Source organism: Trichoplusia ni, chromosome 7, assembly GCF_003590095.1.
Source record: "Trichoplusia ni isolate ovarian cell line Hi5 chromosome 7, tn1, whole genome shotgun sequence".
Lineage (NCBI taxonomy): Eukaryota > Metazoa > Arthropoda > Insecta > Lepidoptera > Noctuidae > Trichoplusia > Trichoplusia ni.
The window spans coordinates 13,905,593-13,931,002 of NC_039484.1; the positions used below are offsets into that span (position 1 = coordinate 13,905,593).

General features: G+C 33.5%; 1 protein-coding gene across 1 annotated transcript in view; it reads left to right on the top strand.

Annotated features, from left to right (window-relative positions):
• The window catches only part of LOC113496172 (probable cationic amino acid transporter), a 138,364-nt gene that overhangs the window by 66,776 nt on the left and 46,178 nt on the right, over positions 1 to 25,410 (top strand). The window contains exons 4-6 of the mRNA XM_026875308.1: positions 84 to 237; positions 1,521 to 1,648; positions 6,289 to 6,391. Coding sequence (XP_026731109.1) covers positions 84 to 237; positions 1,521 to 1,648; positions 6,289 to 6,391 — 385 coding nt within the window. The remainder of the gene's footprint in view (positions 1 to 83; positions 238 to 1,520; positions 1,649 to 6,288; positions 6,392 to 25,410) is intronic.

Below are 25,410 nucleotides of genomic sequence, written 5' to 3' on the forward strand. Positions count from 1 at the left end.
AAAATAAATAAATGCAGTAATACATAATACATGGAAATACGGACCTTACCACTTCCATTTTCAACGTTCACTTTTGTTCGCAGAGATGCTTAACGACAATGGACTTGACTTCCCTCGGCGTTGGATCCTGCGTGGGTACAGGAATGTACCTGGTCGCGGGTATGGTTGCACGCAAATTTGCCGGACCTGGTGTTGTCATTAGTTTTATCATCGCAGCACTAGCAAGCATCTTCTCAGGTGAGTTTTATTATTTTTATATGATATTAGATATTCAAATTCGCCTTTTAGCGCAAAAAAAGATGTTATTTTTTTAAAATTTCTTAATAATGTTCATTGAGGGCTAGCAATTACCATATTTTATTTGAACATCAAAAAACATGTGTCTTTTCCATTTTAAGCTCAGATTTTTTTTGTAAAATTTCAATTACGACATAACAGGTTAAACAGGAAAATCGCTAAAAATAAGAGTTACAAAAAGTTCGTATCTAAATGAGCCAATTTAACTAAAATACCATTTAACGATCGCCCAGTCTCTGTCCTATAACATTTGAACTCATGGCTCTACAGCTACACGTGCGGTGTTCGCGTAAATATTTCGTAGCAAACGGTAACTGTTAAACGTGGGTAGGTCGCAGCTATTTCGCTTTCGAATAGACGCAGGCATTCTAGATAACAGATGTGAAATTTGCAGTTTATTCACGTAGGCATTATAATTTATAAATATGGCTTGTTTGTTTGTTTGTTTGTTTGTTTTGATGTTGAATTGACACGCTCTCGATTTCTGTATTGATTTTTATAATCCGGTTCCACATGTGTGGTTTTGTGAAAATTATAATTATTAACACCAAAATTTAACAAATCAATTTTTAATAAATATGAGAATTAAACTTTATGAAAAGTAACAATAAACTCAATCGCTTCATATTTTAAGCGATGCACAACACCAACAATCATCTGTTAGTGGCAATATTTCAAAAAGATAAAACATACACAGACATTTTGGAAAGCCACAATTCATCCATTACGGAACCGAGTCAATATTTAAATAACAATTTGTTGGAGTATAAAGCCAGGGCAACTAAAATTTACACTGTGCTAGAAGATTTCACATTTATTCCGCTCCAAACTTAACCAAAATATGTCGCAGTAATTCTGATTTATGACCGCACAGGGGCGTCAATTTTGAATGAATTTTACATGACTAAATATTTGTCGTGCACTTTTGGGGAGTGGAAAATGCATGGAAATTATTAAATTAAAACCGTTTAGCTACTTTCAAGTTCTTATTATTATTTTTTAATTAGCTTGATTTTGAGTAAGTGTAGGTTAAGCTTGACGAGAATAGAATGTTCAGCTATTATTTCACCAGAGAAGTTTTTAGCTGTACCAAAAAATAGACTTTAAAAATCTAGATGTTTTTGTCACTATTCCATTCTTCACTGTCTTTTTCAGTTATCTATCTCGTAGATACGACTATTATGTGCCATATCTGATATGAATATATATTATGTATTGCGCAGGTGCTTGCTATGCTGAGTTCGGGGTGCGAGTTCCAAATACGACCGGATCTGCTTACATGTACAGTTACGTTACCGTTGGCGAGTTCCTAGCCTTTGTCATAGGCTGGAACATGATTTTGGAGTACCTAGTAAGTACATAACACTCTATATAACAACTCTATGTAGTTTAAGCTTTTTTTGGTAAGGCGGGAGAATCCCCTTGGACACCCACTAGTGTCGACTCTGAGCGACAAAATTAAATGATCTTTCGGACAAACACATGAGACTAATTCATATAAGAATATCAGCAAAAAGTATTGTAACTGTAAATTAATGCCAATATAATACGAATTTAATAAAAAATATCAATCTTTTGAATAAATAAGTTTTTTCTACATTAAAATATTTTTCAGGCTGGCAATAAGTCTCTACTTTTTATCATAAATCAAGCAACAGTATTTAACATTCCTTGTAAGACAAATCACACCAGAGCTACGTGTATTTGCAGATATCATTCACAAAAACTAAAAGAAAGAAGTGATTCACCTCTTTTCTGTTTTGTGTGTACTAAAGGTCCCTGAGGGGTTAAATATAATGCCTCGGGACGTTAGGTGGGCGGTTAGGTCTAATAACTTTACTAGCGCAATGAGGCCTAATTGCCCTGAGAAATAACTCGATTCGTTCTCGTAGTACGCTATTCATCAATTAGATGAACTTATGTTAAATATAAATGGCTTAGTATTTGCCTAGATGATGATATTGTTTTTGATATTTAGAGTATTAATTAGTGTCATCATTTATTTTAGATTAGATAGATAAATTACGTCATTTTTATCAACAATTTTACTAATGTATAATGTATAAAGAATAGCAAAAAACTTTTTACTGTTTTATTTTAATAAATTAGGGCGAGTCTCAGAAAATCATTTTTTGTACCATTACAGTTTTTCAATTTCTAAGCTACAGATTACTTTTGTAAATTCAAGTATTTAAGACGAAAGACAAAACAACTTCGGCGTTGGAAATAATCTAAAATTAAGAGTATGTAACGAACGTTATGTTAATAAATAATTAAAGTTTCAAACGACGTACTCGTAGATTAGTGTTTCAAACACACCAGCGAAAACAACACTTTCTTATGAATATATTAATGAGAACGTTAGGATTTGGAACGTAAATGTAACTTTAGCTTGTGTTAACCGCCACTTTGCTATGTTAGAAAGTCGAAGGCTATCGATAAAGTGAGGAAATTCGTGAAATTGGATGCACGAATGCTGATAAAACTCACTGGTATAGGATAACACGTCATACTCACAAACTCACAGTGCGTTTTACCAGTTTGGTCAGGCAAGCATTTATGTAATCTACCAATGCTTGTTCTGAGTCTGGGTATTTTTTGCAAAAAAAAATACAGGGTTATTAACAATCAATATAGGTTTTGCGTTGCTGCCCAACACATCGATATAATGAGAATTTGTTATGTGTGAGTTTTCTTATCCCACCTTTAAGGTTTATCGTTAAAATCCCCACATCAACGCGGCTAGCAGGCTACATTAAAAATCAGAAGCTGCTTCAAACATAGAATAATGTTTCAAAATCCGAAATAACACCATATTTTAAATACCTCACGTATTGCAAAAGAAACGATCACACAGCTGCCACATTCCAATACAAAACGTCTGTAAGGAGTATTTTCTCAGCTGAATAAGTATTTGCTATTTACAATAGATCGCGACGAATAATATAACGTCGGCATTTCAACGTCCAGTTATTCCCGACAATGCTTTCCTGATTCTAGTTCCATTCTATTTGAAGCCATTCAAGAAAATTGATCGTAAGTAAAAAGTTGTGCGTCAACCACGAACTGCTTTCTAAGAAAACCCGCACGTTTATTAACTTTGATATTTGTCACAGATATGTGTACTAAAATATGTTATAAGTAGTCGATGTCTAATCTTGTCAGAATGAATTCCTAGCGCGTATTATGGTCTAAGTAATGGAATAATGTAGGCTAAATCTTTATTTTCGTGTGTGTTTACATCAAGAAAAACTAAGTATTGAAGAGGTTTTCTCTAGTTTCAAAGCGGAATATCTGACTAAAATTAAAAAAAGAATACCAAAGATGAACATCATCAAATATACCCTAAAAAATCTCGTTAACGAATATAGTTAGGTAAGATACTAGCTAGGCATGTTCTATTGCTAGCTAGCTGTTCCAGAAATCTTTGCTCTTTCCACGAGAACTTCTGTCGACAAACTTTCTGGCTACCGCGACCTAAGTGCTACTCCAAATATTTACACTTGTAAGGTACGAGAGGCGTTTTTAATAAATAAGTTGTAAAAGGAAAGTTCTTTGAGAGTTCAGTGTTAGTTCCAAAAGAATCTTAGTAATTTCATAGTTTCAAAACTACTGTGTATACTGATATTTTTTAAATTTTTTGCCGAAGCCATTCTGTATGAAAATAATTTTATACCTACTTAATATTCTTGTTGACATGTTCTGTTTACTTGAAAATTTCAGATAAAATATTGAGGATGTTTGCTCTATTATAATAAATATAAAGATAACCCATAGTCTTAACTTAAATCTCATACAATGTTATATTTCATATAAATTATTTACATGAAGTCGTGATGTTAACACCTTCTGAGTTATGTAGGCGGTGAGCTAAAAGGGAATTCCGTCCTAAATGAATTCAGAGATACGGACAGTATACGAATAATACATTCTGTTCCTAAAAGGTTTGCCCGAAGAATATATTACTAGGACTACTGGAATGTTTGGTATAAGATACAGAAGCTATCTTTATTAGTTATAGTTCTATATCTACATTATTTTGTAATGTATTTTTGTATCATTAATCTATTCTAATATATAAAGCTGAAGAGTTTGTTTGTTTGAATACTCTAATCTCAGGAACTACTAATTCAAATTGAAATTTTTTGTGTTGAATAGACCATTCATCGAGGAAAGTTTTAGGCTATATGGCATCACGCTGCGCATAATAGAAGCGAAGATACAATGGAAAATGTGGAAGAAACAGGGAAAATTATTCATCTTCGAGGGCTTCCGTTCAATAATTCCTAATTTTTATCTTCTAACCACGCGGACGAAGTCGCGGACAACAGCTAGTGTCCTTATAATTTCAAATATCAAAAATGTTAAATCACGTACAAAAGAAAATGAATGAGGTAGCCGACCCCAACATAGTTGGGAAAAGGCTAGGCCAATGATACTGCCTGACGTGTCCTCTCCTATTCTACGCTTTACAGTCAAGTTAATTCACTACTACAACTAAGGCTAATGTTCATTTACTGATTCACGACTTTATTGATTAAGTAGGTTGTGCCACTAAAAGAGAAATATAAAAGAGGACTACCAAACCTACAATATACTCATAATCTTCTTTGTTACCTCTGGTTATTGCTTAAAGGACGCTGAAAATTTCAAAATTTGACAAAAAATTACTCTCTCTATTTTATTTCTCAAGATATCATACAATTCTTTGCTTGGATATCCATGAACCGTATTACTGGTACTGTAGGTCTCGCTCTAATAAACACAAGAACAGTTAACCAAATACTAGTTTTGTACCTTTTGATGGCATTACTACAAGACACGCAGACTTACGTCACACAAATCAAAGGTTAAGTTATACAATTAAGGTCAAAGCATTATGTAACAGTAATTAGAAAAAAATAGTTTCAGTTAGCAACAGTCCCGAGTTAAAACTATGAAGAATGAGAAAATGGCAGGAAGGTTTTTTTTTCCAAGCAATTTAAATTAGGAGAATCGTGTTTAGAATCGCGAACAGCAATATTGTCACGCTACGTATTAGATTTGTTGGAATAAATAATACAGTAAAGAAGGGATTTTTGGCCCAAAGCATACTATAACCTAAAAATTACAGACAAGAAGTCAAGACTGATGATTTGCTAAGTGATCTGTGAAAATGTCTATTCGTCTTACAGTGCAGTTGAAGGTGGCTAAGACAGCTTGAGACATTGTGAGGACAGCTTTTGACAAATTTTGTCTTTCAACACTGTAGCTAAGAAGATTGCTAGACAGACCATTACAAGAGTCTACTACATCCTATTTCAAAATCAATGTGCCTACCAGCACGTCTCAAACTAATAATATTGCGTGTGTCGACGAGAGTCGCTCTACGACACAGTGTCACGACACAGTACGCAGTGTCACACTTACAAAACCATAATATTTACTTTAATATATGGTTCTGATACATATACCGTTTATTACCTTAAATATAGTTATCATTTACTCAATGCAAGCAATTTAGGATCTTAATTGATAATAGATATAAAGTTTAAATTCCTTTCATATAATGAATGATTGAAAGTAAAATTCAAGGTTCTGAACTTCGTAAGGAACGATCAATAAAGTGTAACCTCAAGTTGTTGTATTAGAGATTTTAATGTCATTCCTTACATCGGAGGGACACGCAAGGTGCGGGCAGACGAAACCCGCAGAGGTATTGCGTATATTACTAAAGCAAACAATTTTACAGCAAAAAAATAGTTACTGTATTAATTTAAGTAACTAAAAAGAAAAAAAGCCTTTTATCAACATGAAATTACACACCCATATGAAAATAAAAATTAAACCCAGCCTGAAAAATTATTTTATGTGGTACACTAAACCGATCGTTTGGCGAATCAGGACCAATTTATTTCAAAACTTGTTTTCTTAAACTAATTTGTAAATAGCTCTAAGTGGCGACTCCCTCTTGTCCAACTTAATTTACTAACGTGTGTATTTTTGTCACAGATCGGAACCAGCGCATGTGCCAGGGCTTTGAGCGCCTGCTTTGACTCGCTATGTAACGGAGCTATCGCTCACCAATTGGCTCACGAAATCGGAACTATGTATGGTAAGTACCCTTCTCATTCTTGAGATGAAAAACAAAGAAACGCCTATTAGGAAGGCTGAAGCCCAATGAAGTGGAAAACAAGTTGTGTGTTGCGAGCCGGGTATACGGATTTTAGGATGTGGCCAACACAAGATCAGAAAGATGTTAACGGAAGAGTTTTATTTAAATATCGAATAACTAGAGAATAGGTCTAAATTGCAAATGCTATACATGATATTTATTATGCTATTCTGCTGCAACTAATAAGATTTCCAGTCTCAAATATTTTAAAAACAATGAAGATAAATAAATGAAAAGATATAGGTATCCCTATATTCAAGGTTCAAATTAATACTAGTTTATAATTTACCGAGTAAAGTAGGATCAGAAAAACGTTTAGAAATTAAAAAAAGCCACGGTAGTCACCTGGTTCCCCCTGGAATAGAAATGACCGTAACGTAATTTGAGATAAAAGTTTACAGAAAATAAAAATTACAAATAAACTATTCTCGACAATAAAAAAAAATCAAATATTTACAAATACCATGTAGTTATTAACCGAGAAGGTTATTTATAATTGACAATGGGTTAACGTGAACCATTGTGAGGAGTTGATTAGAATATAAGTACGTCTCGGCGTCTGACAGCTGTTCTCATCGCAGATTGCAGCTCTCAATAGACGGAGTATTGAGCCTGTACTCAATGGGGATGACGACTGGGTATAAAAAAATCAATTAAGTTCGTAAGATCATTTAGAAAAAATACTTTGGTCTTGTTTTCAAGAATTAGTTAAAAATTAATGTGACGTACGTTCCATTAAATGAGTTTATTTATTTTATTATTTGAAAGATTTAAAGAAAAATCTGTATTCATCATTTCAATGTGTACAAAGGATTATAAAATAGATTTGAAAATACTCCCTTACATTTCTAACATAAAAATAAACCTTTGAAAACCAGTTACATCTAGTTCCAAACCGATTAATAAAACGGTTTTTCCAATTGCGTGCCAGTAAAAACTTTTCTGTATACAAAACAAATGCGAACGGTAACCGAAAAACAATAAATGAATCGTTTCATACAGATACCGAGCTGGCAGCTATGAAACCTAAAATGCAAACGAAACAGGTTTTTCAAATACACAACATTCATTGAGGCTTTCAAATAAGTCTGGCCATTTGAAATGTCCAATGAAATAAAAATAAAAATGCGTTATTTTTGAAGAAGAACCTGCTTTAGCGGCGTTGTCACGTGACTTGATTGAAAATTTGTAAGACGAAAACGAATTCTTTAGCACAATACTGCATCGATAGCGAAATAAATAAGTATTGTATTCTACCACATTTGAAATGATAGTAATTTAATAGTGATAATTGAAGCAATTCGATTAGAATTATACCCTAAATAACTATCCCAAAATATCATAATGTACAACGTTTATATTCAAGTTTTCACTTCTGCCGGCACCCCTGGAGTGCAACCACTCGTTTTATTTTTAATGAAGGGATTTTTTTTGTGTGAAACCTCTTTAGGTGACTATCGCTGTACCCGTCGACCTCCAGACTGTCGAATTTGTCTTGGTTCATTCTACCCTAAAGGCTAACCTAAAATTTGATATGAATATGTATGACAATGGGTTCGTTGATAACGTAGGTATCTACGTATAATGATAGGCGTAACAATAACTTTATTAGACACTTTCAGGCCCGGCTTTTGTTACTCGGTTTTCACTTGAATTATAAATACAGTCCTGTATGGCTACAATGTATGGCCACAACTTATCTATTTTTGTGTTGTAGTATACTTTTGATTGTGTTAATGCAGTTTTGTTAGAGATACTTCATGATGTATAGAATAAATTGTATAGATAAAGGATTATAAATAGAGCTAGATATTTTAAAAATTACATATTATATAATGATGGAGTGTGGGAAGAGTATTTTGGAACCACGCAACTTTTGATTCAAGAACTAATGGCTAAAGAATTCAAAAACTAAAGTTTCCTTAGAGTTAGAGAAGAATGTTCGAAAAAAATACACTTTGATTTCTAGTTTGGTTTTGAATGGATTATCAAAAACAATGACTGCCTGAATTGTTCATAATAGTGACTCTCAATACATACTACATTACCCTACCACTGTCTTACACTCCTACAAGCCTGTAATGAGATAAAAATGAAAACAACAAAATAAAAAAAGCTGTCCAAAATAAAAACTATCAACAATTTACCTACCAACTCAAATAAGTCGATCGACCACCAATTCTGATTGAATCCAATCATTAATAACTGTTGACCTTTCAAGCAGTGCTGATAAACGTCAAAGCGCTGTCATTATCGGAAATATTCACCTTTTACGTGGAATTCTATAAAATGAAAATATGTTCAAAAGGGGTTCTTTTAAAGAACGCTACAGTTTTAGGCGTTAAGTAAAAATTCAGTTTAAAATTGCTTATGTTGGTTTTAATACTTTTAATTGTGTAAAAATGTATGAATTCTTTAGAATACACATATGTAGGTATATAATTTAACACGTAAGTAAAGGTAATTTTACTTTAACTTAAACCATTAAAATTGTAAACGAAGGCACCAACAATAGGTTATAAAATATACAGACTTATAAAATGAAAAAATGCTATTTAATTTCCTAACACTTCACGGTTTGCATTTGTCGTAACTTTGCTTATGAAGATCTATTTGCCTTTTATACACCACTTAATTGCACCCACACTTTACCGGCATTCTGTCCATATTTAATTTATTATCATAGCGCTTTGTTTCAAGAACTTTCCAAAGTAAGCTTCCAGGCTTCTGTTTCGATTTATAGTTAAAAACTACTTTAAAGTTAGCGAAGTTGACACTAACATTTGATGAGAAAAAATATCTGCTTAGCTTTTATCAGTCTTTTTAGCTTAAAATGCCATTTTGAAATTGAGTACGCTAAACTTGTCTATCTGAAAATGGCTAAGTTTTAATTTCTACTATTCTTGAAGAGACTGTCACTCAAAATAGAGAAATAAAAGGACGCGAACCGCAAACTGTTAAATTAGATGAAACTAGATTAAACTTAAGTGCAGCTCAGCTCTCTACAATCGACTTAAAAAAGTTTAAAACCAGTGTCCTTTCGTTGGTACTAGCGGTGCGAGCCACCAGCAGATTAAACATTAACCCCTCTCTCGTTCCTACACTGTTCGTTGTCGTAGCTCCGTGATTGGATTAGTAAGACATTTTTCTACACCCTCTAGATAACAAAAGATTAAAGCAATTTGTAGAAAAGAGAAAAAAAAATTAGTCTGCCTTGGACACGGATAGGGATGAAATTGACGAGAAAGAACTGTAATTAACAGCTGCAATGGTATACTTACTTTTCGGGATCTAAAAATGATTAGATAAGTCTTAAAAATGGATGCACAATTTTGAGCACTTTGTGGTTCCCACATAAACCAAAAATCCAGATGAATGGTGACTTTAAATAAAAAATTGATACTCTCTAACACAGGGTGTCCGAATGAAACCTAAATATGGTTCTCTTGCCCGAAATAGTCCGTTTCATGTCGGCTTTCACCAAGCAACCTTTATATAGACACCACTTTTGAAAACGCCAAATATTTGGGCCGAACGACGCTAAAAGGAACCTCTCATTTTCGTTTATTAAATTCCAAGTCTGTGTTTTTGCCATATAACGTGAACCACAAAGAATCATTCATAGTCGATTCTAAATGGAAATATAATATCAATACGGCGCTTGGTTTTGCACGCTGTCTGCGGTTTTGCGTTTTCGGGTTTCCACTTTACAATCCCACTGACAAACTAATAAGTTTGAACGATTTCGATACCGGTTAACTATATTTGTAGATAGGTAACTATCACTTACTATCAAATGGATGGTCAATGGCCCAAGTTGAACAATTACAGGATAATACCATTCTGAAAGTTTGAATGATGGTGTATATGTACTCATTTCTAAACTTACAGCATTCCTTAGAGATGCTTCTAACTTGACTTAGTGCTCAGGTAGAGCCAGCATCTGTAATTTAGAGTCTGTAATCCCTACAGACTAGAATATTACTGGTACGTGCCCATCTTCTTACGTCACACGGTATGGATCCCCAGGAGACGGTGATTTATGTTATAGCTTAGATTCAACGGTCAATAATGTTTTATTGTCTTTGAATTCATATAAATATGACATTGGAGAGTCAAGACAGCATATTTCTTAACGGTAAGCTTAATAATGACCGCGTAACCATTTGAGATACAAGAATCTGAAGATTATTATGAACGACGAAATAAGAAAGATAAGGCTTTGAGTTCCTATTCCGTCAGTAACAATCCGGTAACAAATAACAACCCGAGCGCCCAATCTTAATCACTGGTAAGCGGATTAGGGTGAAAATATCTATACGTCTGATCAATAAGTTACTATTACCAGATGGCGAATAGAAAAGTCTCTTTTTCCTTCTTAAATACACGCAAATATGATTCTTACATTAAACAAAAAGGTTGGAAAGGATTGAGGAGAATTTTTCAGTCATGTTGAAGAGCCCACTTTTTGAATTTCGGTTTCCCATACTGAATGTAGTGGGTAGCTATTTAAATTCATTTTTTATATTTTATATCCATAGCCTGCATGTATTTCACAAAGCGATTATATCTGATCTCGATGTACTAGTGTATACGTAACGTACTATCCCTAATTCATATGTAAATCGATGTGAAGCAATTTAAACAGGGTTGATTGCTGCGGGTTAATGTACGTAATTTGCATCGTCAGGGCTTCTATTTTAGCGATCGGGTTACTTAATTATTCTAACAAATGAAAATGAAATAGATCTCGCTTTTAAAAAGATTTTCCTAATAATATTTATTATTTAAATACGAGTAAAATTGAAAATATTTCAAATACTTTTAGCACTCGAAATTCCGATTAAAAATATTTAGTGAGAATATATTTTTTAGATGATCAAAATTCCAATCATTCTGTAGCCCGTCGACAATTTCAAAGATAAAGAAATAAATCTATTTACAGTTAAGAATTTAGGGTGTTGGCGTCAAAATACTTGTAAATACCTTCACATTAAATAATTCCGAAGATTAAATAGGCCATTCATAATTTAATACAAATATTTGTACAGAGGTATTTACCTTGTTTGAAGAACCTTAAGTGTTCGAATAATATTTTTAGCTTTTTACTAGATGCTTGCGAATGTAACTAGATAAAAGCTATTTCTGGTACGTTGGGTTATTTTCGTTTGAGCTAACATCCCACAAATCCATTAATAGCAATTTAAGTCCAGCTAATGAACTGGAATTACTCTTGAATCACGTCTTAGAGGAAATAGTGTGTCAGGTATAAAGTAAACTACCCTCAAGTATAATGGTATTGACCTTGTTTCGTTCGCTGCGGATGCAATATGTTGTTTCCTCGACGTTGCGACTCAATGACGTCTTGGGGACTTGGGCAAACTACTTCAAGAACTGTTTACTACTATTTTTCAAACAAATGTGTTTCGAAATTACACTTGTTTAACTTACTTGTTCTTTTATTGCATTTTCTTTTAAAAAGTTTTGTTTTTTTTTAAGATATTTAAAATAAATGAATGCTGGTATTTTCGTTTCAGTTAAAAACTGTTTGCAGTTTTTCATTAAAAACAAACCTCAATATGTTATTTTTACTACAAAAGGATTTCAAAGGATATACCGTGTTTGTTTTTAATTTCAACTCTATTTGCAAAAAAATATGCTCGTACTGAAAAAACATTTTATTTTCGAAAGTCGAGAGTAAATTAAAATTAAACATGGGAATCGAAATAAAATGCAATCAGAATTCCTTTTCCAATTAGTATTTACAAAACCGAAACGAGAAAAAATCAAAAGTCAAAAGAATATTGGAGCGCTAAAATAATATTCTGTAACGATCGTAGTTTTGATATTAATTGGTAGAGCTATACGTTTCGTCTGTCGTTACAAAATGTCTGACGCTAAAATATCGGTGTCGGGTACTGTGAAATAAAACGTGCAATAAATAAGTCATTTTCTGAAGGTGAAACATAGACTAGTAGAAGGAAGTGTAGATGCTGTAGTAGATAGGTACTGTCACATCAATATTTGATTCCCTTCGCTCTCTTTATTATGTTACATTAGTACAATTAACATTTGTTTTCTTTTACAAAATAAATTACCACCCTTTTGTATTTAAGCACCTACCTCTCGCTCCACATCACCCCATGGTTAACTGATAGAGAATAAATACGCATTAAGATATGGTTAATTGATCCTGCATAAAAAATTTAAATAAATAAAAAAATCTTTAAAAAAAATCTGATACATAACTTATTATCCATCAATAAATTCAGCCCATTGAAGTCCACCGCTTATCAAAAGCCTTGAAATTGTTTTAAGCCTATTATATTTTATACTGTTCTATTATATTTTTCACTGAAGTTGATCGTCACCTCCCTATAATGGCACACGCTATCTTGAGCCCACTTCCTCCTAGTTTCCTGTTCCATGCCGGGTCTATAAAGTGCGGGAGAAGTGTCTCGCTCTCAATATTCCACATGTCGGAAGCAGCTCTAAGCTATAAAATTTTTAGCTTCTTTTGTCAACCTCGTCGATTTTCATCCGGCGATTCGGTATTTGGTTTCGTATCGTGTATGACGTTTGTTAAGCTATTATCCCTTGTGACACAAATTTTACGGCTTTTTGTTTAGAGGTTATTGTTCCCTCTACATTTTCGACTCTACATGCGAAAAGCGCGATTTGAATATGATATTTGTGATGGTAACGTTGTAATATTATTATTTAATTTGATATGTTATTTCGTATCCATTCAAATTTACAGCACTATGCGAATAAAGGTAGTTTTCACCTCACTTTCTGGCGATTTTCCTGGAATCTTTGTCTCTGTAAAACATTTGATTGCCATTCAATTCATCTCAAATAGTAAATTAAAAGCTCCTTCGTATTTTATAAAGAAGTTTTATACTGATTTCACACATTACAACAATAACACAAACATTTAAAAGTATATCAGGTGTATTGTGCTTGAAACGTTGGTAACAAGATAAAAACCATCACGTCCCAGCGGTTGCCATATTTCATTTAAACGAGATAAAAAGGCCGCGCCTCCTAATATGAATAAAATTACAATAAAATGCTTTAATTGATGATAAATATACCGAGTACTTAATTCATATTCAGTATTCTTTAAATTCAAGCAATTGAGGTTTATTGAACTTTGGGCTGACGTGGATTTCCTGTGTTAATCCCATCGACAAGGAAAACAATTGCTTTGTTTCCTTTAGCTACAATTTTTGCGACAATTTTAATAAAAACTGAAAAAAAAAAGATTTTTGTAATTGTAACTCAAGCTAAAATTATAAATATCTATTGAATTCCGCGTATTTGAGTATACTCGTACCTCGCTGAATCTAAAAAATATATCTCCACCTCATTATATTTTGATAATGAAAAATATTGACTGAAATATATTTTGGTTCTAGGTAAAAGGATGAATAAAATATTTTTGGAATAAAGATTAATATTATTTCCAGTGAATTATATATAAGAAAGAAGTTTGATGGCTGAAAATGATTGATTGATTCGTTGAATGTTGAACTTAAACTCCCACGCATTGGTTTGATATATCATTTTTATCTTACCACATTTTTGAAAAAACGTTTTACTATAAATTGCTAGTGAAATTGAAGTTTTGAATATTTCGAGCAAAATTAGAAATACATCATCTGTAACAACCTTGTTTGCATTATCAGAGGTCAGTAGCCCTAGTAATAGTCGTACAGTCAGACATTGGACCCCTAAAAGAGTGCTGTTTTGAGCTTTGGGTGCGGATCCCTAAAAAATACCGGATTTAGAAGCAATACTTTCATCAATTTGCACCGATTACTGTCTCTCGGAACATTCACAGGTTCAAGTTGGTGCTCAACTCGAAAAATGCATTGCAAACGGTTCGTAACATTCGATTCGGAATATTGCAGGAGTTTGTTAGAGAGACAATTGGACCGGCTGGCTCTTCAGATTTAGGATTTTTTGTACTACTTTCAATACTTTTTAAACGGAACATGTTGCTGTTAAGCTTCGATTCTGCTGAAACACAAAAATAATAAAAAAATCTATCGTTTCAAACCCGGGTGAAGAGCTCTGTACTACAGTTTTACGTTTGAAATCTTCTTTCAAAAAAATTCAACGGCATACGTTTTGTAATTTGGTAGTTATTTCATGAAACCGAAACGTTTCAGTGTAATCACTAACTATTGATTACTTAGAAACAACTTTTAAAGAGACCTTATTTTCTTTTTAGGTTATTATCGATGTTATTGCTACGTAGCTGACATTTATCACCTCAGAAAACCTAGACACCTGACAAGGTTACGTCGTATTAAAATAAAATACGAATAGAACGACTAATGTGTAGGAGTGACATTCTATACCGACATGTGACGTCACTTTGACTGGTCAGCACTCAGAGAAAATCGTATCATTATGTATCGAGTCAGATCCACTTCTACCAAACTTATTCATCGTCACTGAACACCGTCACTTTTATGTAAAATGCGACATAATTAATGTTAAGGTATGGATAAAATGAGAAAAACTCATAACTTTATTGAGAGAAAAAACTGGTCTAGTGCGAATCGGACTCGCTACGCTGAGGGTTGCATACATATTGGCTAAAGATATACAAATCGATTGTCACCCAATTACCCACCAGGAAAATGTGACAGTAACTATTGTTTAAGCCCAATCTTTGTTTCAACCGATTTGTTGTTATAGTTGCAACATAATACATAATCTGTTAAAATTGACAACTGTCTAAGCTATCACGGTACATGACATACAGCCTTTGACAGACGAGCGGAAGGGCAACAGTAACCTCAGTAATATTGCAAACTCTTACCCTTTAGATACGACGACCTCCGTGGTCGAGTGGCGTACGCACCGGTTTCAAGGTGTCGCTAGCTCTGAGGTCCCGGGTTCGATCCCCGGTTGAGTCAATGTAAAAATTTACATTTCCACATTGTCTCAGGTCTGGGTGTTTGTGGTACCTTCGTTGTATCTGAATTCCATAACACAAGTGCTTTAGCAACTTACTTTGGGTTCAGAACAATGTATGTGATGTTGTCCGCATTTATTTATTATTTATTATTATTAGATACAGAACCTCGAAATCTAAAATTATAAAACAACGTTGTCTTTTTTCGACTGAAAAACGCTATGTTTTTAATCTTCTTACAATTGTTCGCTCTCCAGCTTTCCCGTGCTGTAAGTGGGCTTCAAGCTGCAGGTTAAGAGCGCTTTGTATATTCATTATTTCTCTAAAGCCTTTCAACGGAAATACCTCTAACGCCTGCTTTAAACGAGGCAGTGACTCCTGTTTAATTATTCACGTTAATTCCTAAAAAGTAAACTCGTTTATATTGCCTAGGTGAATTAGTAGTTTAGTCGACAAACTAATGTTTTGAGAGAGAGTATTTAGTTTTTAGTTAAATGAGTTCTGATAAATCTAGGTATTGATTTTCTTATGTCATAATTTGAAGTCAGCTGGATACGTCACCGTAATATTGAATACAGCACCGTACGGTTGCTGTAAGGCCGACCAATAAGGGCCTCGGACAGTTGACAGTGTTAAGATTGTGATTTGAAGGTTTATTAACATCTATCAATATAATTAACTGATAAATAATGAGTTACCTACATTGTAAGCAGTACTTTATGCACATTCTTTCATCATTTCACAATCTCGCGCGATAGATTATAATCTAACAGTATTTATAATTTTAAGTTACCAAATCTAAATACAGGCTTCAGCATGTGAGACCTGTGTTCCTAGGTACATCTTTAAAAATGACCGGGTCTCTTCTCTTGAAGTTATCTTGTGAATGAAAATAAATATAAAATAATTTAATGTTTTTATTCACGCCAGTCTTCAGTCGTACATAATATTTCAATTTCACCCTCACATAGTTGTGAACAGTAGCTGAGATGAAACCGCAACCGTTTATTAACCGCAAATATTATAATAGGTAAAACGTAACACGGATTCCAATCCACTCATCCAAATAGTGTGGTAACCATGAAAACACTGACGGTAATTTTAAACCCAAAATTGCATTAAATACAAATGTATTGAATATAATTTTCGAGGAGCTCGTGGCTAAGCTATAACCGCATAAGTGAATCGATCAGGTTAAGCTATAATATAATTTTATTAATATACAATATTTTTCTTACGTTCAAACAGAGTGTATTTAACTCTGTTTTTAAATTCTATGTAGGTACCGAAATTGGTTGACGGCTGAAAATATTCGATAACGTCATAAAATCTTCATAAATGATTGTGTGCACTGTGTATACATATATATTTAAAAAAACACGAACGAAGTAAGGAGTTTAACCCTTGTGTCGCGGGGGTTTCATTACCATACAAATCACGTGCACAAAGAGTATCTCAGGAAGTTTCTTGCCGGTTTATCTTCATGCATGACGTTTTGGAACCATGCACCTAGAATCATTACTTTGACGTTTCATAATTGCTTGGAAAACGGCCTACTTGAAATAAAACTTTTATTTCCATCTAACAAACGTTACCTTTTTATAAAATAGTTGGAAAAGTAGCAATACCAGTTACCTATTTTCGAACCAAGTCCTTAATACAGTCATTGATCTCTAAGGTGACCGAGAGTCAAAATAAATCGAATAGAAAGAATCATTTTCTCTAAAAATGCGTATTGCACCACGTCCTTACTTTGCAAACAGTTCTTAGAAAAATAATAATCTAATCAATCAATTGGTTCGTCTGGTATATGTTTAGAAGCTTCCAATTGTATTTGTTGTGTTTTCAAGCGTAACACGTTTCGGGGTTGGGATCACATACTTAGATATACTTTAGGTAACCTTAATTACTGATAAAGACGATTCATGGACGACCAATTGGTCTCAAATGGTTACTTAATTCATAAGGTTCGGATGACTATCAAAGATAGCCTGATATTGCTAATAATTATTGGCTTCTTTTTGACGTGTGATTTACAAATTTGAAAGAGTTTTTTATATTGGCTTCAACTAATATGTAACAAGCTACTGAAGATGCTGAAGATATATATGTAGGGGTACGAAAATGATTGCTTAACTAAAGTAAAAGTAAATTATTAATAATAATTAATTTTAACAACAAATACGATTTTATCAAGGACAAATTGATCTTCAAATTATTTTCAGAAAACCCAATTTTAGATCTATTTTAGTCTCTTTGTACGGAAAGATTAATGTCGCGAGTCCAGCTTGCATTTGACCGGCTATTACTAAAAAACACACTCTATAATGTACATATTTTATATAAAAACAAAATGTTATAAGTTAAAAGCATCTTCCAAGTTGTATCACGTTGCAAAAGTCGTGTAATCAATTGTTTCAACAATTTCTAATATAAGTTAGTTTCTTGAGCGCTATAATATTACTCGCGGCAAACAATTAATTAAGTTACCACTGCAATTTACGCCGAGAAATAGCGAGAATATGAGGGAACTTTGTAACATTAATGAGCTTTATAATAAAAGATAATAACTATAAAAATGAATGGGTATATTCTATAAAGAAATGGAAAGTTTCTAATCAAATTGTAGTTTCATTATTTGTTTAAATCTTGATGAGAATTAACGTTGAACAGAAAACTGTTTTGCGAAATTTTGTCATTAATTTCGATTCAGTTTTCGGGTGAAAGTATTATTTACTTAGCTTTTTCTGAAAAATATCTTATCAAGATTCTAGAAAATAAAATATTTAGTTGCTGACCTTTTATCGATAGTAATGTTGTTAAAGAACGGCGAAAAACACATTTTGTTTTGCTTGCTTACTTTCTTTGAAATCGAATTTGTAAAGACGAATCAAAGGAGTCCAACCTCTAAAGGGTTGTGTCATTTAACTATTTTAAGGGCCATTTTTCAGCTTCGAGTCAGAAACATTATAGCATTATGCATTATTATAAAAAAATATTCGGATCAGCTGGAAGCCAGAAAGAATGTCGAATAAATAATACGGGATTTGATAACAGACCAAGGGATCTGTGAAACTAAAGGGAATAATAGTTCGGTTATAATTTCGTGTTTATTCTACCCAAATACTCACTCAGTCTAACCCAATACTCAATTTGTACAGATATTTGAGCTAATAAGTCTTTATTAATTGCATAGACAGATAACATTGTGTCCAACCAATATCGCTATGATTTCGGATTCACAAAAGCAGAGTGGTGGACGGTAGCAATGAGCTTTAATTAGAAATCAATAGTAGCATAACCAGAGATTGCAATCCGAATAGAAACAACACTCACGACACGAATAACCAGAATTCTCATCGGGCCTGTAACTACTATATTTTTGTTGATCTGTTAATTAAAAACCATATCTATACTAATATATAAAGCTGAAGAGTTTGTTTGTTTGTTTGAACGCGCTAATCTCAGGAACTACTGGTTCAAATTAAAGAATTATTTTTGTGTTGAATAGACCATTCATCGAGGAAGGTTTTAGCCTATATACCATCACGCTGCGACTTTGGAGCAAAGATACAATGGAAAATCTTCTAACCACGCGGACGAAGTCGCGAGCAACAGCTAGTTGTATAGAGTTGCATTTGATTTAATCTATATTTCGTTTTTGATTTGTATGGTCGATGCCGGTTTTCCAGTCAATTCTTTAAGTATCTTAGAATTCTTCAGCTAAGGTTAGTTAGAATCATTTTTTATCAAAGAGGTTTTATGCGATTGATGCGAATTAACCCGCTGTTTCTCCCGCATGGAAATCAGTTGTCGCTGTAAAAAGAACGCCTTACGGAACATATTATTATGATTAAAGAAATAACTCTCTCCTTTGAATTACTATCAAATGACAAAGGTTTTCTTTCAAGTCGTCGTATATGCGCGAGTAGTTCGCATCCCCGGGCCCGCTCCAAGTTCGGCTCCTCGCGGAGTTAGTTTACATTATTATGTTTGGCTTCGTATTATCCACAAGGCAGCTTTACAAAGGCAAACAAGGTTTTATATATTTCCTTTTTGATCCCGTATCTTTTGCTTTTGATCGCTGACTTAGAGCGCGATACTTCCTTTTTAAGGAGCTTATTAAAGTTTCATTTTATTCTATTTTTAATTTTACTAAAATATATTGTGATTCCATGTTTAATGTACTGGACACTTCATAGTTTTACAAGTATATTATAATTTAAAGCTTCTATTAATTACCACGTAAATTGAATTTAAATGCGCCTGTTTTGCATTCTATTAAAACTATTAATAATTCAAACAGTTTTTAAGTCAATATTATTCCAAACTGTGCAAATTTTGTTTGTAAATTAATTTAAGACCTTGCCCAGAAATTTGTTTGACAGTGATAAATACTGAGGCATATTTAATAGGCTCGACCTTTTAGGTTAGGATGGGAGACTGCTGGCGGACCCCTTTCGGTAGACGGAGCGGACGGCCTCACCTCGGTCGCCCTGACACCCACTCAATGTCGTAAAGGCCATCTGCAGCCAACAATAATGCTGAATTGTTAACTTTAAAGCAGCTTTCTGCTGTTCCTTCTACCTCTAATACGGAAAATTGTAATTTCACAATCAATGATAGGTATTATTATAGTATTAATTCTTCGACCTCCTTAAATGTCGACACAGTTTTCACACAAGTCCCTGGGTCCAAGTTTTCGCGTTGGCGCCCCGACTCATAAAATGTTTCACTTTAGAATTTGAAACTCTGCGCCTTAGCCTCTTGAAAAATTCAGTTCAAATATTTTCTCAGGAGCAAAATGCTTTACGTGTCAATATGACGAAGATTCATTGAATGTTGAACCCTCGCCGCAATGTTCGACATTCTATTAAATGATTTACGTCAAACTTAACCCTACAATGTGGACAGTTAGTTTAGGTTACAAATTATTCTTTGTTGAGATAGGAACCGTCTACAACATTCTTGGCGGCGGCCTACACAAAGTTACGTCTTGATGTTTATTACACACTAGCGGTCGACGGTACTTGGATATTTTGTCATGGAAAATCAAATTTTACAAGATAAATACTTCCTTTAATTTTTTCTCGAAGCTTGTAATATGAAAATTTAGGAGTGCAAACGCCAAATCATATGGACTGTAGAACATTACGTGGTAAAATCTGTACAAATACATACAAATCTTACTTATGGTAAAGTGATTAAAAAAAAATGTCGCATAAATTTGGGACTATTAATTCGAAGGCTTGTCAACTTCCATTTTTCCGTCTGTGTACTTTTCTCAATATTTATAAATGATTTTTGAGGTAAATAGAAGTCCGTGCTGCACAGAATTATGTCCTTAAACAACGAGCTTTCAGAGGCGGTCTCCAGGGACTTGCGAGAGTCCCCTTAGTTTGCGGACTAAGTCTTTACAAACAGCAATGTTTGAGCGAACCGAAGAGGTGATAAAACCTGAAGTTATATACCGAGACTGAAGCACCGATCTAAGTACCTCTTAAAGAAATTGTGACTACTCGGAATATATCTTTATTGCCGTCCCAAATCTGACGTAAATACACCCACCTCGTCTTAAATCCATGTGAAATACAGATGGAACCTGTACATTCGTATTTCTAGGCTCAAAATAATCTGCTTTCAGCTCTGATTAATCTTAAAGGACGAACTAGCCTCACTTTATGTTATCTACAACGTTTCACTTCTGTTGGATCTAAAATCTTAAGACCCCCTACCATGTAGTCCACTTAAAAACCGTTTTCGCAAACTAATTTCCTGGTACCGGTATCTTCGCTTGTTCAATTTGCTGCAGACGTTGTTCGTACTTGCATGGTTTAATTTCACGGTGCTCTGCAAGCAATACTTGTTTGAAACAGGATACTGATTTAATATTCTATTAAAGACAATAAGTTCACGTGTGGTGTATGCTACTAGCATCTTAGTGCGCAATTTTGAAAGGAATAATTCAACTGAATATCGCAACAGGGTTCTTAGATTGATACAATAAAAGTAAGTCCTAGTTACAGCGGTAAACCGATGTTGTCCATGAATAAAATATACGTTATACAGAGAACAATTGGCTTTCGAGAAAAGTAAACGACAAATTACATACTGTGACCTACAGAATGTAGTTTTGTGAGTGTGTGTGTGTGTGTGGGTGCGGGCGCTTGTATCTGTGTGTCCTAACGTTACATAATCAACACAGGGTGCGCTGATAGTAAGGTCACTGAAAAAGATATTGATTAAAACAGCTGGCGCATTGTCTTCCTAATTATAGGAAGACCACATTATGTGAGATGAAGAATATGCTCTAAGAAAAGTATATAGGTATATTGATAACATGTTGCGTATTATTTGATACCTGTTCATTTTATTTTAGGTGTTATTTGAAATCGATTTCAGTAAGATTATGTCATTTGACCGGTAGTTATCGTAATTAATTATTTTATTAGAAGAGCTTACAGCTACATAAAATTAGTTACACAACTTAGATTAATAAATGCCAATAACAAGCTTCGACAAATAGTTAAAAAAGCATAATGGTATCGTGGTTAGTAGGTATAACGATATCACAATTGGCTTAACAAGTTTGAGCATATATACATATATGTGTACCCAAAAAATTGAAAAATTAAAGAGACTGAAAAAAAATAATAATTTCAAAACAGATTAGAAAAAATATCGATGTAAGTACCTACAAATCACAATATTAATGGAACTATAGAGCCACAAATGTGTTTGATATCACGAAGCTAAGCTAGTGAATAAATATAATAAGCAATCTGCATCTGACAAGCGGCCAGTGGTTCATTGTTAAGGCGTCCGTTCTTATTAGGATACATTTGCATTATCTGCCTCTACACACACTCAAAGGAAACCGACAGCAGAATAGCAATAATACACACACATTTTTATGCGAACAAGCGGTCTTCGAAAGTAGCCTAGTATAAATTTAATAGTTATCCTCCTCATATTATAGACGAGAAGGTTTCTTTGTATGTTTGGATGTTTGTTCTTCTTTCACTCCAAAACCACCGAACGGATTTTTACAAAACTTGGTAAACAGGTAGTTTATAACCAGGATTAAGACTTTTTATACCGATTGTATGTTGTATGGCAACAGCTATTATACTAGTTTCTCCAATTTCTTTGAATGCAACGTTCGTGCGAATGCTAGCGCTGAGTTCGGCGAAATTCTACAGCGAGTAAACTCACCTAAAACATTTCGTTGTTTATTTTTGGTTGAAAGATCGGACCTTCCTGGACCACCGCGTTTATGTTAACGCTGGTTGGAATGTTACTCGTAAACCCCCATTGGTTTGTAAAATTAGGTTTTTAGAAAACCGCGACCGCGAGGCCGTTGTTTCATAAAGACGATACACTAAAACTTTTCGCGCATTTTGTTTTTCTAATAAAGTAGAAGCTGTATCGTTGAAGCGAGTAAATCTTTCATGAAAATTAGAGAATTGTAATATCTATATTATTCGTGCTCATTATCAAATCAATGTTATTCTAAATACTTTGTTTTTGTACGAATTCAAAAAGGAGGTTTTCATTTCTGTAGATATATTGTTACATTTTTTTTCGTTTGATTTTTTACACAAATTAAAATATATTTCCACTTAATTACGAAAATATTTCAATCTGTAATAAATTAGTCTTGGTGCTAAACATCAAAAGGTAATTTCTATTGAGACAAACCGACAAGAAACTCAATACATTATGTAAACACCCTTATCTTCTATCATTGTCAGTAAATACCATGGCTTTGAAAATACTTTACAACCTTGAAATACACCAGGCACTATAGAACGTCTTGACCTTCACCTGAAGCAAATCACACCAGCTCTCGACGTACACAAAGGCTACAAGAAAACAAAACACTAATGCATCATTATTGTCTGGAAGGAACACTCTCGCATATTACACTATTTTTAGAAATAAAAGAATTGAAACACCCTGTGAGGTAACTTACAGTATAAATCTTTAAAAATAACGGGCAGAGCAGCTAGAATAAAGGCATTTATTAGCAAGACAATACATGTTATAGGTTCTGACACATGACAGGTTGTTTTGAAGGGTGTATTAACAGCTATTGTGCTGTTAATAAAAGAAATGCATTAGTTGAAGGTCAAGTGTGATAACACGGCATTGTTTGAAATGTCATGAAGGTGTGTTGTGGTTTTCTAGTGCTTTCTAAGTGTCAAGTTTTACAATAAACAAACTCTAGGTATTATGTTGAACTTCACATTGAATTTCGAGATAGGAGAGTATGAAATAATAAGATATTGTTATAAATGTACGTCTCACACCGTAACAGTTAATTAGAAAGGTAATCGGTACTAAATAAATAGGAATGATATGCTTCGGAAGTTAGTCAATTAATTATCATTCGTTGTAATACAAACGATTTAAAAGGACTGAGTTTGTCATCGTACACAAGCTTCTGGCACCTCTTGAGGTAATTATTAAAATAAGTATTACATAAATATACAACTATGAATAAATAAAGCTGTGAAAAACCTTCGGCAAGAAATACATAAATATGCAAATATAAATGAAATTTTAAAAAGGAATTATCACGTTTCCAAGCCACAATTTAATGCAGTTTCGTATTTAAGCCAAGAACGAAAATGGTTTTCCAGGTAGAGTATTTAATTGTGATGTTTCTTAAGTGCACTGAATACCTTAGGAATTAAATAATTGTTTTAATAATAACTGTAACACTTGGTTATATTTACGTCATAACGAGGAAAACTTGAAAATTTAAAGGTGGTTTTTGAACCGTTGAAGAAAACGAGGATGCTGAAAACGGTTTTCTGAAATCATGAAAGTCGATTGATTTTATATAAAGCCTGCGAACAGTCTGAACTGGTATCGTGATGTAAAAAGGCAATTAATGTACTCTTAAGTTAATTATGTACATAGGTACCTTATCTCCAGACTCAGACTTCTATTACACAATCTAATCAGACATATCTTAACCGGAAATTTCAGAATTAAAAGCATCAACACAGTCAGATTCTTTAGCTTAATTCATTTATCTACTTTTATATTTCTAATGTGCATGAGTAAACCTAACCTCTGATACATTCTCTACGAGTTAACAATAGGGTAATTAAGAGATAACATGTAAGTAAAAACTAAACTCTCTCTAAAAAATAAAACATTTTGAATTTCGAGCACATCTGTTCAATTCATTCAAGATAAGATTCAATGCATTTTAACACACCCCACGAACGTGTGTGAACGGTCCAGTTTGTTGGACGCAACGCAAACATTTCTGGTGCAAGCCGCAAATGCTTGACGTTCCTCTATTATGTTTCAACAAACTCCGCTTTCAACGAACAAAATGAAAGGAATATTTTCATTGTTAGATATGGTATCTGAGAAGGTTTTATGTGATATGGACTCTTTGTTTTTAATCATTAATTTGGATTGTGTTCAACATTGAAAAGTGTAAAATAGATAGATTTGTAAGCTTACCACCATCTTTGAAAGTAAGCCAGTTGCAATTGTGGTAGTGTGACCGAGAATTACGTGGTGTGAAACGGTTTTTCTTGTCCCCAACCACAATACTGATAGAAAGAGTGGTGGAAGACCACTTGAACACTTATGGCGGTTTCCAAGAGCTTTGATTGTGCCTCGTTGAAATTATCCGTTTTCGCAATTTCTTTATTTTTAAACTGTTTCAAAATTAAAGATAGTTTAACTTGTATAGAATGTAATTCACTGTCATTATACAGAATAGGACACGGTTTGTTTTTTTTAATAATATCGTCGACTTAAATATGAAACTACTGAGCCATACCTGATGTTTTTTTATAAGACCAAATTACAGATATATTACGTTACATGATAAAAAAATCAATAAAAAATATAGATATATATATTTACAGACTTGAGATTCCCCTCCTTTTTAAATTGGTTGATAAGTGGGACAGAGTTCTAGGCTCTAAAGTTACTAAACAAAAGAAGATAAAAGTATAAGACAAGAAAAATAAATGTCAAAGTTATTAAAGCGAAA